This window comes from Dermacentor variabilis, chromosome 3, assembly GCF_050947875.1.
Source record: "Dermacentor variabilis isolate Ectoservices chromosome 3, ASM5094787v1, whole genome shotgun sequence".
Lineage (NCBI taxonomy): Eukaryota > Metazoa > Arthropoda > Arachnida > Ixodida > Ixodidae > Dermacentor > Dermacentor variabilis.
Window position 1 is genome coordinate 134,667,405 of NC_134570.1, and position 15,634 is coordinate 134,683,038.

Sequence of the window (15,634 nt, forward strand, 5' to 3'; positions counted from 1 at the left end):
CCCACACTATCGTGACGCTCGCAGTCACGCAGATTGGAGGAACTCGGCACACTCGCAGAAGCAACACCGGACAAGTTGTTTCTTCAGCACTGCGTCGTGAACAGTAGGTGCGCGTTGCGATCTGTAAAATCGCCGAAGCTATTGGGAGTCTTACGGGGTGCACGGAAAGATTGCTGACGGAGGAACAGAACTATCCAAGAAATAGTGGTCATCGTCGAGCCTGATCACTAAGTCGCGCACTGCAAGCTCGTTGTACGAGTTTGTTTACACTGGGCCTCTTCGATGTTTAGCCGCCATGCTCGCCCGGTGAATGGATGTGATGACGCCACCACAGCGTTCCCTCGTGGTATAATGCGAAGCGTACTAAATTACAAATTAGTCTAATGCACATTCAGTGTACATGTTGTAAGCTTTAAAATGCTTCTAAACCACGTTAAACTAACTAATAATATTGTACTAAATGCGTTTGTTTTATAACTCGCTTGTGCATGTAATGCACTCGGTGGAACGACAAACAAGTGAAAGAAGGCAAGACCATGCACCGACGGTATGATCCCGTGAGCCCCAGTTTGTCGACCGCCCAGAAGGCAACGCCCAAGGAATGATAGCCAGCCAGAGTGAATCTAGATAAACCAATGAAACTGGAGGCTTGTCGAAAGATAAAATGTGTCTCGGTACCATTCGTGCTTTCATCTTGGGGTGTCGCCAGAGCTCGTGAAGATCCCGAGTTTCGCCAAACTCGGCGCATCCTGCATAGCACCCCTGGTGCCTTCTTTAGCTCAAAGACGAGTCCACGATAACGCATTTAATAAAGCAAGAACAGAAAACTGCACTAATAAATTGCAACACTTCCAATCAAGCCAGGAACAAAGTTTCGTCACCTATTGCACCTAACATGACTCCCATATCCACCGCGCGTAGACTTGATGTAACGTAAAGTTGTCTCGCATTATGAGTAAGTATAGCCGATAACGGCCTGAATGACACTTTCCAGCGCTAGACAGGGCAAATGCATTCTCATCTGCAAAGACGAGATCCGTTGCATTTGCGGCTGTTGAATCTGTCACTTCATTATATAATTTGTCTGACCGTCACTCTCGCTATAAAATGATGTAGACACATCTGTTGTAAAATATCAGTACTTGAGACTCAGAAGTGTGGCTGATTGGGCTAGTTGGTTCTCCATATTGATTATAGGTGCCGTGCGAAGGAAGACAAAAGGACGATTAATAAACGCGCTTGTCCGGGTGTCTTATTTCGCGCTACGCCATTAGTCAGTATTCACTTGCTATCATATTGGCAAAAAATTCTACAAAAACTAGCAACATTTACATATTTATCCCTGACACAGACGTGAAGCTTTTACTGCGTAAAAAATGTGAGAATCTATTGGAAACCCGTGTGTGACACTCAAACATCAGATAGGCTCCATATATTCAAACCACAGTTGAGAATTTGGTCATCTACCACAAGGGCACGACAAAGTAAGGTTCTTTTCTGTCGACTAAGAATAGGGCATGCGTACGGAACCCGCTCTGTCCTTTTCGCTAGTGGGCAATCACTAATCTCTGGTAGATGTGGGGAGCCGCTACCACAATTTTGTGGTTGATATCGATGCAGGAAGTCAGTGGACGATCTATGGACAGCCAGACGTATGCAGAAGGAGATTCAGCGCCGGCTATATAAGCTGTAGTCACAACAATAGACTACATTATGCGAATTACTAGACCCTAAGCTCTTATCGCCCTTATAATGGAACTGTACATCCACCGTGAAGCCGTCACCATTCGAAGCTTTGGTTCTCTTCTAACAGTGAATTAGAGTGGGCACGGCGCGGGCATCGTGAACATGCTTCTGAAACACCCGTTTCTGTTTCTTGTGCAGGCCGTTCTTTTCGTTAAAGGCGCTTCGACATCAACTGAACCACGTGTCAATGATTCCGTGGTGTGAGTGATGGAGCAGCAGATACACTGGCTCAACGCTTCCTTGACAAGATCAACTCCGGACATGGTCATGCGCGACGGTGCTACTGACGTCGACAGATTTTCAGCGCCACCATCGGCAACGTTGCGTTGCGACAATGCTGTAAAAGAAGAAGCATCACGGATCTTTGCCAGTGGGCACGGCGCGGGCATCGTGAACATGCGTCTGAAACACCCGTTTCTGTTTCTTGTGCAGGTGAGAAATATCGCCCCGTTCACTGTTATAGAAGTAACAATGTATGTCTGCTCCTTGTGCCGTGCCCACGGCGAGTGTTTTCACTGTTTGCCGCCCCATACCACCACGGTATTGGGGTGCTTTCATGCCTAGAAGCCTTGTTAGTGCCTTTGTGTGAATTACTGCTGTTGATGTGCGGCGATGTCGAACGGAATCCGAGTCCCATGAATGATCAACTCTCGGAGATGCACAAATTAATGAAGGACATGCATGAACGTTCAATTCGCATTGAAGCTGCACAGATGACGATGTCAAGTGACATCTTAGAGCTTAAGAGTCAGCAACAATCACTTACTAAAGATATTTGTACCATAGTTACGTGCCTAGAATCTGTCGAAAAGCGGACATATATTTTGGATGATGTACAGTGGGAAATAACAACAACGCGTAAACTGACTGAGCAGGTGGAAAGCGAGGCGCTTAGGCTACGCGCGCGTCTTGATGAAGCAGAAGATCGCTCTCGGAGGGACAATTTAGTATTTTTCGGAATCGTTGATAACTCTTCTGAAACGGCGCAGCAGACTGAAGAAAATGTTTTAAGTTTAATTCGCCAATCTCTCGAAATAGCCTTATCTGCCGATAACATTGCGCGCGCGCATAGGATCGGGCGATTTTCTACCAACAAAGTTCGACCTATTATAGTAAAGTTTTCTACCTACAAAACAAAAGAAATGTTTTTTTTTTTCGAAACTTCACATGCTCAAAGGAAGCAGAGGGGTCATGCGGGAAGATTTTTGAGCCAACACTCGTCGTATTAGAGAGAAACTGACTAATTATACCAAAGAACTAAACTGCCCTTTCAAACTGCGCTATAACAAATTAATTGCTAATGACACATGCTACGGCTATGATTGCAGTAGTGACGCAGTATATGAAATAGGACCATCCAGACGCGCAACCAATGCCGCCAACTTGTCCCCGCGGCACCTTCGTTCTGGTCGCGCACTTGCTTCCTCGGGAAGCGAGGAGAAAGCCAGGGGTGGCGGCGCTTCCGCTAACAATAGCCACCTGATTGTGCTCTCTACTAACGTTCGCAGCTTTTTGCAGTAGAAAGATGAAATGTGTGCATTGATCAACGATTCTAACGCTGACATTGTCGCGTTAACCGAAACTTGGCTTTCTGATAAAATACCAAACGAAGAGCTGTTTTGCTGTGAAAGAAAATACAAAATATTTTGCTGTGATAGGTCTAATCGATGTGGCGGTGGCGTTCTTCTTGCTGTAAACATGGAAGTTGAAAGCTACGCTGTTGATATAAAGACTAGTTTGGAGGCAACATGGTGTTGCCTCAACCTGGCTTTTAAAAACAATTGTCATTGGTGTATGCTACCGCCCTCCTTCTGGGCGTTACAGTTTTCATGACGACTTTCATAATTGCCTGAATCACGTAAACATTTTGTTTCCCGGAGCGCTAGTCATTCTACTAGGTGATTTAAATTTTTCTAACATTATGTGGTCAAATTTGTACTCATATTCATCGCCTAATTCAGCAGAAGCCGACCATTTCCTTCACATCTTCTCTGATTTCGGTTTGACACAGCGGGTTCAATTTCCTACACGCGTTACAAATAATACATCTTCAATTCTTGACCTTGTTTTGACATCAACGCCGGAAATTGTATCTTGTGTGTCTAACACGCCTGGTATCAGCGATCATGTAATTATACAGGCAAAGATTTCACTGCCTTTCTTACGCGCGCGAAAGCATCTCAAAACAATACGCGACCACAAAAAAGCGGATTTCGACGCAATTGATGTCACAGATAGTGATGTCACAGAAGCATTTCTGCGCTAGATCAGACTGACAACTCACAGCAACTAATAATTTACCACCTTTCATCAGCATCCCGCCACCACGTCACCCCTGCATGGATCTGCCGTTTTTCATTCATCAACACGAAGCAGTTCCAGTTTTGCGCAGACGTACGTCACCTCCAAGACCTGACGGAATTTCTTACAGAGTCCTGTGTCGTCCGGGTGAGTGGCTGAGGAGCGTTCTACTATGTATGGGCAATGTATCCAGGTGACATGGTACACTTGCCACTGCCTGAAGACTAATCCTGTGCTTCTGCTACTGAAGCCTGTCAAGCCCCCGCGGAGCTTTTTTTATCACCCCGTTGGATGGGAGAGCTATGTGAGCAAATTAAGGAAGACGATAATGCTCGGACCTTGGAGTGGTACAATGACAATCATGGTGTTCCGACGTGGCCCTTCGTTAAATAATAATTTGGCTCACCCGTTCACCTGCGTGCAGAACCAAAAATGATGTAAGCGCCTTATCTCACATCCTCTTCACTCATAGATTTTATACTTACATTCTTCACAGCTTAAATCCGTAGATGCCAAAGGGGCGTAAAAAATTTTACACATGAAATAATGCTCGCCGCTCTTTAAGCGGTAGGCCTCGGCGGTTGGATGTTTCGATGGATAAGTAGCTATATCCCTGTGCAATCTGTCTTTGTGAGTACAGAGGACGGCCACACTTGCTTACATTACGCCTACCATGGCGTCCCACAGAGCGGCGTACTGAGCCCTCCACCGTTCACACTCACGCTCATTGGCCTTTTTCATTTCCTTCAAACCACAGTTAAATCATCAATGTACGCAATGTACGCAATGTACAGTTCGGGCATCTGGAGTAACACGCCCACAGGTGTGCGCAAGGCTCCGAAAGGTGCGAAACAGACTCCACTTAGCTCTGTAATAAAGGCGTGGAGATGTAATTTAATAAATGTGAACTTTTGGTGTTTACGAGGAAAACCATGATAGATTACAATTTATTAATCAATGGCAAACTTCACCGAATGTCCCGTGACACAAATTCTTAGGCGTCTTAATTGATAGATACAACCCATGTAGCATCTATGTATAGCACTTAAAGAAGCAGTTGACAGGCATCTGCCACCTTTTGAAGTCCAACGACGAAGGGCCCAAAGAATCTCCACTAGCGATAGCACTGCAACTAAAGCGTACTAACGTCCTTTCTTCAGTTTTCTGCGGTACTCTTTGCCAGCATTAACCAAGCCAAGCAAAATACCGTTACGTACTATAAAAAAATGTTAAGGCCCGCCTGCTCCGGATTCGTCTAGGTCTTCCTCGAAGAGCGTCAACAGCGGCCACTATTGCAATTGTAGACCCTCAACGCCACATCAAGTCCCAAGTCATAGTCACAGGCGCCTTACTTCTAAGGGGCCTCGTTACGTGTAAGGGGCCTGGCCCTGACTAATCGCCACCTTTCTACCTACCTCTACCCATTGAAAGATCACGTGACTCGTTTTGCCGAACGCTACCCGCACACCGCGAGTCTACGCCACTTTGCACCACGCTTGCCGCGAGATCTTCGACTCCTCCTTGGTGCCTCATCCAGCCCAAGGTAAACCTGATAATACCTGGAGTCCGGAAAAAATGAAGATATGTCATGTCCGGCTCATAAACAGCTCATCGTACTCGTATTATACGCGAAGTACTCTAATTACGCACACATATACACCGACGGCTGCGTCCTGCCGAACAGTTCTACTGCAGTTGTTGTTATTCCACCCAAAGCCACCACTGTCATATTCGAAGCATCTCGCTTGACAATGTCGGCGGCGGCATAACTCACAACGCTTCGTGTCGCATTATACTGTAATGATGACGAACAAACACATAAGTAGTCGAAGACGACACTGCAGTTTTTACTGTCCACATTACGTTATGGTCTGCATGAGTAGTTGATGTTCAAAATTACAAAGCCCTTACACAAGCTCTATGAGAAAGAGCAAGAAATCATTTTTCAGTGGTTGCTAACACTGGGGTATTATCAAAAATCAACGTGCGATGACGCTGCTCATTTAGCTCATGTACAAGACCACCGCCTATCGATTCCACTGTCTAGAACAGATGACACAAGGATACTCCGCATACTTGCACATCAATGAAACATATAGAAGTGGAATCAACCACATTTTATGCATGCTCGATTATACATCTAAGAGACATTCTTAAGCCTTCAACTTTCACCAAGTCTTTCCCGAATACACGTGACCCTTTATAGTGTAGGCTACAGTTTGTTGTCAAACTTACCGATGTGTACGCGTTCCGCATGGGCATGGCGGACACGGCAGTTTGTGACCACTGCGGCCGAGAGGAAAGAATCTGTCATTTCCTGTGCCCGTGCCCGCAATAAAGTGTACTGTGTAAATCGCTTTCCGTCGTGTTCAACTAGTTGGACGACCGGCCCCTCGTCTGATTAAAAAATTCTACAACGTCGGCGGGACTTAACGTAGCACCAAAAGGTCGTGCAAGCACTATTGCAATTCTTGACATCTACATGCCTTTGTGAAACTCTCTACTAGAAACTGTCTTCCCTGTATTTTAAAAGACAATCTCTTTCTTAATTAGTTACCACAACTTTTGCATATCGGGCATGCCTTTAGCCTCTTATCGTCAGCCGATATCGCAGGGCCAGTGGTCGTTTTGTTGTTCTCTCTCTCTCTCTCTCTCTCTATATATATATATATATATACATATATATATATATATATGTATATATATATATATATATATATATATATATAATATATATATATATATATATATATATATATATATATATATATATATATATATATATATATATATATGTGATGTGTGTGTGTGTGCGTTTAAATAAAATTGTTGGGCAGCAGCATTCGGAGTGAGGACGCCTACGACAGCAGCCCGATGTTCTAACTCTAAAACGACCGGCGCATTTTTTTCTTTCATGTCCGGGCAGGCGGAATAGAACAAGCCTACGAATTTCCTGCGTGCGAGTCAGCGCGTTGAAGCTCGTGGCGCGTTTTATTGCAACATCAATTATATTATCCACACTCCGTGCGACATTTCACCATTGTCAATAAGTACACTGTAAATATATGATACAAGCAACCATCCTTGTCCACTCCCTGGTCCAAACGCAGGAGGAGCAAGGTTCTGCATGCTGCGCTTACGGCGCACGCTGCAGCTCAACGCCGGGGCCGCCGAGAAGCGGCGCCGCGGATGCAAGAGAGTGTAGAACTACTGTATATGCTACCGCAGGCAGCAGAATGGCGTGTAGGTCCGCCATCTTTCCTGGGAAGCAACCAAGTCTGTGCGGCGAAGCCGCACTCCCTTTTTGCAGGCGACATGTCTAGCGTATCGTCGATCGACCGAGGGTGCTTTTGCATCGCTTGTGGACCGCTTTCCCGCCTAACAGCAAACAAAAGCGCATCGAAACAGCCGACTGGATATGATCGTCAGAAAAAGGCACTGCCCTTGTTTAGCGCGCGGCGTAAGATGCAGAGTGAATATTATAAGTTGTTTTTTGGACTTGCATGCACCTGTGCACCTTCTCCGAACTTTCGACCTAATAACGTATGGGCACTCGCGTTTCTAGAATAGATTGTGTACTCAATATACGCCGATCACATGCAGAATTCATGAACCGCGACGGTAACAATTAGATCGCACCGAATAGTCTTAGGGAATATGTTGATGTTATTTTATCGATTTCGGAAATCCTACAAAAAGGTTCGTGTGAAAAAGCTACTTAACAAGGTAGTATAAGATTCGAAATAACATAGTGTATTAAAAACTGGACAAATGTTAGTAATTGAGGCAAACAATCCGATGCTTTAATATTTTTCCTTCTCTTGAATATTGCTTGCATTCAGGTTTTGTTTCAACAGAGATAAGTAAGCTACTAAGAGCAGTGCAGTGCTCTTTTGGCATGTCAACAGTAACAAAAAGCACCGAGCCGCAACTACCTCTTTCTTTGGCAATGAAACCACAATGCTAATTTTAGAGAAAAAACAAACACTAGTGCATGTGCCTGCAAATATTTTGATATTGTGAGATTTCTCAAGTGGTGCTCTTTTACAAAGGCAACTGTAATAAAGATAATGAGGCCTATACCTGCTAATGTGCCAAAGTTCTCAATGTGTAGGCAGTGTAAAAGATTACTGGTGAATCACCAACCATTAGTATTTCGACTCTGGTAGCCCATTCGATTTGCAGTAGAAACGTATCCATCTACCAGCAGGCACTGGATATCAGCCACACCTGCAAGTATAATTTCATTATGTGCCTTTTCACTGCAGGGATTCCAAATGCAGCCTTCTGTGGGAGTGTAGCGAAAGTTTTTCTCTCACAGGATTGACATAGCTACATTATGGGGAATAATGCAAAACACCGTAAGGCCCTTACCGTATGTTAAATGACGACATTCATTCCTCCTGCCTCCTGCTTCACAGAAGCAGTTGTAGATTAAATATCTTTACTTAGTAGTAACCTCTTTCATGTTCAGAAACAACAACCCAAGCAGTGCATTATCATGAAAATGGGAGCTGGCTTTTTTATGACCCTTCTGTGAAAGCAGTGTGGTGCATTACATGCAGAAAACTGGGGATTCCAACTAAAATTTTTGCATAACTCTATGCGCTTTCATTATTTAAAAAAATCCAGACTTGCGGTAGCCTCTAATATTCCACTTGTGAATTCTTTAGCACAGCCTACAAAAGCACGTAGCTGTTAGTCAAGCAATTTCATCTGAACCACACGACGCAGTTGACCACATGACGCGGGCAGTTGACTGAAAACCTGTGTTTGTTCAGGTGTCTTTACCTGAAGACCCTTCAATAGTTTTACAAAGAAAGAAAAACAATTGCTGCAGTAAGGTGTCACGAAGTAGGTTTTGAATATTTTATTATACCCAAGCACGTTGGAACGAACTAGCTACAGTTGTTCCTTCAATTTGCAAGGAAATCACTCGACCACCCACAATGTATATATGTTAGGCATCTAGGACAAGAAATGAAATTAAAAGAGTGAAGTGCACATGGCCACTGCTGCAAGCATCGGCACCTATGTGACCAGCTTTTACTATTTTCGCAAGAGAAGTGAGAGGAGCTTCCATTCGCTTTCAAATGAAGATGTGATACAAAGAGCTGATTTATAAAACTTGTTTATTACAAAAAATAACACACATGCCATGTAGGTGCATGAGATCAAAGCATTTCATTTTTATTGCAGACACAGGTAATTCATAAATAAGACGCTGCAGAAGTATGGAATACAGGAGCAGGCCACACAGGGAAGCTCAACTAGATTAGTACAGACCAGTTCCAAAAATGTGAGCAATATATATTTTTTTTAATTGCCCGTGCAGATACCATCACTGCACACATTGGGCTAGATTACCCTTCAAGGCAGGCATTACGTGGCCAACAAATTGTAGAAAAAATTAAACAATTTAACAAAACTGTTATGCGTAGTAGAGACTGGAATTTTAGGCAGCAAACAGTGCATTTTAGCCGTTTAGAAAATCGGCATTAGAGGTGCAATCTTGAGTACTAATGGAATGTTGCATCGACAATATTAAAATATGTACTTAAAGATACTGACAACCAATTTTCATGCCACTGATTTTTTTAATGCAATGGCAAGCCTACCGGTTAGTCTAATTGTAAAGTGGTAACGCGGAAAACGCTGTGAAACATCTTTATCAGAAATTTTCAATCTGTGGTGAGGATATAGTCGTTCACTGGAAGCGTGCTAAAAGCCCTGAAAACGGTGACAGGGGAGCGCGATAGCGATTATACGCCGACATTAGTGGGAGGCAGACGACACTTGCAGCCTTACCGTGAGAAAGTATTATTTTTTTTTATCAAGTTGGTGTCCATGTGATTCCTGTTTTCCGAAGTGTTAAAGCATTTCTGCGAGAATAGCTACGTGTTTCCGTGGCTTTCTGTTCAACTGATTTGATATTTAACCAGTCAAAACGAGACCAATCTGACTGAAAACGAAACGACCCTTTAGACTTGATACACAGTCCAGCCTGTTGCCGTTGCCATGCGTGCGCTATCGATTTCCGAAGCATAGAATGAAGCGCGTCTCTAATAATATAACAAGTGCAATTTTAAGAAATAATTATGTTGTACTTAATAACAGCCAACTTACATACAACAATCTCATTGACTACATTCGATTACCAAGATTTCATCGCCAGGCCTCGCCACTTACAAGGTTTTGAGACTTTCTTTGCGTATTTAAAATTATAATTCCTACTTATATCGCGAACAGCGTTCTTTATTCTATCACTATAAATCATGATCATTTCATATCCATCAATGGCTCACAACACTTTCTTGCCATTTAAGTAAATGAATAAAGAAATATTATTACAATAAATGTAGCTGCATGAGTGGAAGACGAAGAAGTAAGTGTGAGGGAAGGGTACGAAGGAAGAGAAAAAGGATATTTATGGCCTTATCTGAGGCTCGCCTTGAAACCAATTAACTAAATCCCATTTGCTTCACATTGTTACAGTATCTAACTTTCCATGGGGATTTGCTTAACAAATAATGCCTGCCCAGTAGGTTTGTCCAACCTGGAAGAGTAGAATAGTGGTATCGGTAACAAGCAATACTTACATAATTGATTGGATTTCCTAGAACCAGTAGTTTACATAGTACAGAAATCTTGCACATATAAGTAGCAACTGACTAGGAGCAAAAAGGTAAGCAGTTGGGAACAAGAATGATAGTCATATATGAATTCAACATGAGTAATCATGTCATGATTTTAAAGCATATACAAATCTGACAGACAGAAACAGTATAGATAACAAAATATGAAAAGTGAGAATACCATATAAATTTCTTATGAGAGTGCAAAATATTACAGTGACAGCAAAATTATGAAACAGTAGAAAAATTAGGTAACTGAAACTGCAGCAACGTTCTTGTGTGCAGTTGAAGATTATTCCAAACATTGCACAGAGCACTAAATTTCCCACACACAACTCAAATCATTATTTTATGCAGTTGTTGAGAAGGTATTTAATTCAGTTAAAATTGCAGCAAGTGATCCTGGCTACAGAAACCCATTTCTTTCAACACTAAATACAATGGCTATCTTAGGTTAATGTGAAATAACGGGCTTTCAAAGGAGCATAATTTGTTACAGAACTAGAACAACCGCAAATACACAAGGGCAGCCACATAAATGTATGCAAGTAGGAGGTTTGTGAATATATTGAAAACCATTGCTGAGATACTTATGACTATTGTCTGAGCCTGTTAGACTAGCACGCTGTGTTGAATGAGGCTTTACGTTTCATCTCCATCACGATACCAAGACTCTTCAAGGTTTCAAAGCCAAGATTTACCCAGGGTCAGCAAAATAAGCCTCCTATATTGTGCATATTTTGTGCACAGAACAAAAAGGATGCTACCTGCAGCACGTTGCTTATACTGGGAGCAATGAACAGCAGAAGCTTATAGACCGCTTTATCGAGGGCGCCGCCATTTTGCGATCGCAGTGCCGTTGAACGTGCGGCGCCATGCTGGTATGTGGGATAGCGCTGGAGGGTGCATGGCGAACGTGCTGTTGACAATGAGTGGCACGCTTTCGCGCTTTTCCGAGAGTTGTCAACAACCTTTTCGGATTGGAAAACTTCTTAGCGTGTCGTGACTAAGCTTTTAGCTTCGATATAGCCGCAGTATCGACCGGCGATATGCCTAGAAGTGCTCCCGCAGCTCTCCCCGCGATCGAAATAGGAGGCGAGTCAAGTTTGAACATGATCGATACGTAATGTACACATGTTACGTGCTATTACTATATGTCTAGCTTTGAACTTTAAGGTATCACTCAGGCGACAACAATCAGAAAATGGCGGACGCTGCGGCTGGTCTGTGAACACCGTGGCCGGTTTGTGTGTGTGAAGGGGTTTCTTTGAGTTTTCGCGTAATATAATAATGCTTTCTCGTATAGTGAAATTACAGCCCGAGAGCTATCATGTCTGTAGGTTGTGTGCAAGTCGTAGTTACCGATATTGCTACGTATTTTAGCTTGAGAAATTCAATTAGTTCAGTTAATTCCTTGCGTCACATGGAAGTCCTGGGTATAAGTGGTATCCTTTTGTAGGGATGACGTCCGACGCCGGATTTTCTTCTAGACAAGCTCCTATACGGTATCGCGTTGAAATGCACAAAGTAAATTAGACAATGTTACACTAATAGACATTTTGACTGAGCATGTCGACACTCTGAGCCACATTCTCCAGACTGTAGCAACCAGGACAAAAGTTGCATATTGCTCTGTTTTAAAGCAAACCTGAGTCGGCAAAGAAAAGAGACAAAACATTTTCCGCAGCACCGTGGCATGTAAGGGATTCTAGTAAAGATCAGCTTACCGTAAAACCGTTTGCTTTAGGCTTTTTACACTGCACTTCGAGTTGAGGAGACTAGTTTCATTGGCGCGAAACAAATTCTTACAAGCTTTCATGAGGCTGACTAGTGTCTGTGATGGCACTTTCAGAGGATTTCGGCCACGCTGGATTGTTCCCATGCTCTTAGCTTTGGGAAGTCCCAAAGCTAACAGCTTTGGGACTTCCATGGGACTTCCCTACTTCCATCAATAATGCTCAAATGGCAGGTTCGGCACCAGCTTATGCTTATGTATTACAACATATGCAATATAGCCAGAGAAATAATCTAGGCTGTCTTGCTCCTCTTGAAAAAGCTCAAAAATGCCATCATCGACATCTACAACTTCATCTGCATCTTCTTTAAGGTCAGCATTGAAATCCCTATCTCTCAAAACAAGCACAAGATCCTTGCGAGTGGTCAATGCTAATGAGCCGTTCCGACTAGGCTGCGAAAACTGAGCCAACATAATGACTGTAAATGTAGGTTAGGCACAGGTGTTTAAAAGCTGAATGAGCTAAACAAATTTTCAAGGGCATCATGGCTCAATCGACTAAGCATCAAAAAGTTGAAACCTTGCTTCGTAATGTAGCACCCTCGCAAAGCTAAAGCAGTAACCGTTGACAAAACAGCGCCAGTCTGCACAGGTTTCCATACACCTTTGCCAGTCTTGTCAACTATCAAGACCCCTGGGAATAAAGCAATGAAGTCTTGCAGAAAATGCTTGGCATCGTCTGCTTTTTAGGGGCAAAGATCACTTAATGCAGTCTTTCTTGTCCGCGACATCATTATGGTGAACCAAAAGAATACTTGGTGAATAAAAAATGCGGTTGCCAGAGCTGTGCTTGGCAGCAGGGCTTTGCCAACCAGGTGCGCGCAAAGCCGCAGCTGTGCTATGATGCATGAGTGAATGTGCCGAGGCGACATTCATCTTTTAATAATGATTTGGGGTCCAGGTCACAAGTCTTTAGTTGTGGCATTAGATTCAGTTTTTGTCTCGTCTATAGCGAAAGCCTGTCATACATGTTAAAGAGAGACCTGCAAAAACAAACAGAAGTTACAGTAGTCCCATTTGTTTGATTATTGTTGCATCTCTAAACATCAAAGCTTATAGCTATCAAGACATCTGGAGAGTAGTCGGAAGCCTTGACACTCCCTCGCAGTGTGGTGCGCCAGGTAAAGATCTATCGTGCATTTTGCAGACTGACCTTGTTGCTGGGTGGCTTATACCTGGCAACTGTCACTTTGTCCAGGATGATTTCCTGGCCCCTCACCAGATGACCTCTCAAATTTTTGAGTAGGTGTGGCGAATCCGACACATAGTGCAGCCGTCGCCCATTGCCACAGAGGTGGAGACATGACGTCTGGGGCTTGCCATATTTTGAAGCACAAATGCCACAATGCCTCCAAATTGCTGTGTTTCCTGGGCCCATATAAGTGACGACTGCATTAACTGTGATACCTGCAGCTTCTGCTCTATTGATGACATTAAAAATGCACTATTTTACTTGCTGAGCATCAAAAGAAGAAGCTGTTAAAGAAACAAAGGCAGAAAAGGTTAATAGGGCACCAAATATAAGTCGCATAATCATAAAACACAAAAAACGAAAGGTTAAACCAAAATGTTCTCCTATAAGTTAATCTTTCTATGTAATTGTTATTTCACAGCAGTAATGTTGACATTTTCTAGCTTTCATGCCACTTATGCTTAGATATTGCTTTAAACTAATGCGTCAAGCGCAAGCACACAATAAAAACACTGTTTGAAACAGATGACACCCTTACAAGCAAAGTGGTAAGCAACAGCCTGCTTCCCTCGAGTCGTCTGTCCAGCCAGCATGAACACCAGAACATGAGTTGCCAACTCTTCCTTGAGGGACGGACTAGATGGCCTAATTGCGAGGTGCCCTGCAATGGCAAGCAGCGATTTCGAAGATTACTACACTGTGAGCACTTTCATGGCAAACGCAATACGCAAGGTAGTGGTGGGGTTGGTTAGGGCAGTTGCCAGTCTGGCAGACGTGCCATAATGGCTGGACGAAGATGTGATGACAATGACACTGTATTCGAATGACTGGCAACGATCGATAAGGTCATCGCAGTGTCATCAGAAAAATGGGTCGTCATTAATATAGGGTGGCTAAATTGCTTAGATATGAATCGCATTATTGTCAACAGTAATTGTGAGGCGGGTTTTTCGAGATATTGAGTTAAGAATGTTTGTTATGACTTTTAAAAAGTGTAGCAATGATGTGCCTTGCTCAGTCAACATCACGTACAGTGATCAAAGTTACTGTGCTTCTGAGGATGGCTTACCATCTGCGCAATGCAAATTTGCAATGCCGAACAAAAATTGATAAATTCCGCAATGAAGCAGATTGATCACGTGATGTATTAGGTGGATGCTGTCACTGTCCATGGGAAGCGCTATCAACTCACTTCACCTCTGGCACTGTAACTCTTTACTGGCTTTGCTGCTGTCGTGTGACTCGCTTACGTAGATGCTGGATGTTCCCACCAGTGATAGTTCAAGACTCCAGAGTGTGTGAAGCCATTTAATGCACTGCAATGCAGATCTGCTCCACTGTTATTTGTCTGGGCTGACCCCTTGTTTTCTGCCCACAAGGTTATTCTGAGTGAGACGAAGCACAATCTGCAGGCTGGAAGCACCTACATGAATGCCACCTGTTACTCTTTCATAATTCTCTAGACCCCTACCATACACCCTTTTCTTACCTTAGCCTGTATTTACTTTATTTCTCCGTTTATGTATTTATCCATTTATGAATTTATGTATTTCTCCACTTAGGGTGTCCATGTAACTACTGTCGCAATAAAAAAATTACAGTGCCGTTTCACGTCATGAGAGAGAGAGAGAGAGACAACTTTATTTATCCCATCTTAAAGGGAAATGGGCTGCGGGAAGTCACGTCGTGAACTCCGTTTACGCTAAGCGTATGGACGCCGCGAACGTGCAGAGCGAGCCCCACGGCATTGAAGCGTGGGGACGCTAGTTGGCGGCGTGACGTGCGGACCTGTCTGCATCAGCTCCGCCAACCGAAGTTGACCTACTTGTTCCAATGTACCTTTTCCTCACAATTTCTACTGGAACGACTCCGGGAAGTTACAAGGAGCAATTGGATGGCGCATCTATCACGGTAGGTCCACTCAAACCTTTTTTGTGGGTCCTTTCTCCGACACCAAGGGTTAAG

At 43.5% G+C, this 15,634-nt stretch overlaps 1 protein-coding gene across 1 annotated transcript in view; it reads right to left on the bottom strand.

Moving 5' to 3' along the window:
* LOC142574203 (protein CTLA-2-beta-like) overlaps nt 1-15,634 on the bottom strand; it is a 66,049-nt gene that overhangs the window by 41,680 nt on the left and 8,735 nt on the right. Inside the window, exon 2 of the mRNA XM_075683348.1 lies at nt 14,208-14,330. Coding sequence (XP_075539463.1) covers nt 14,208-14,330 — 123 coding nt within the window. The remainder of the gene's footprint in view (nt 1-14,207; nt 14,331-15,634) is intronic.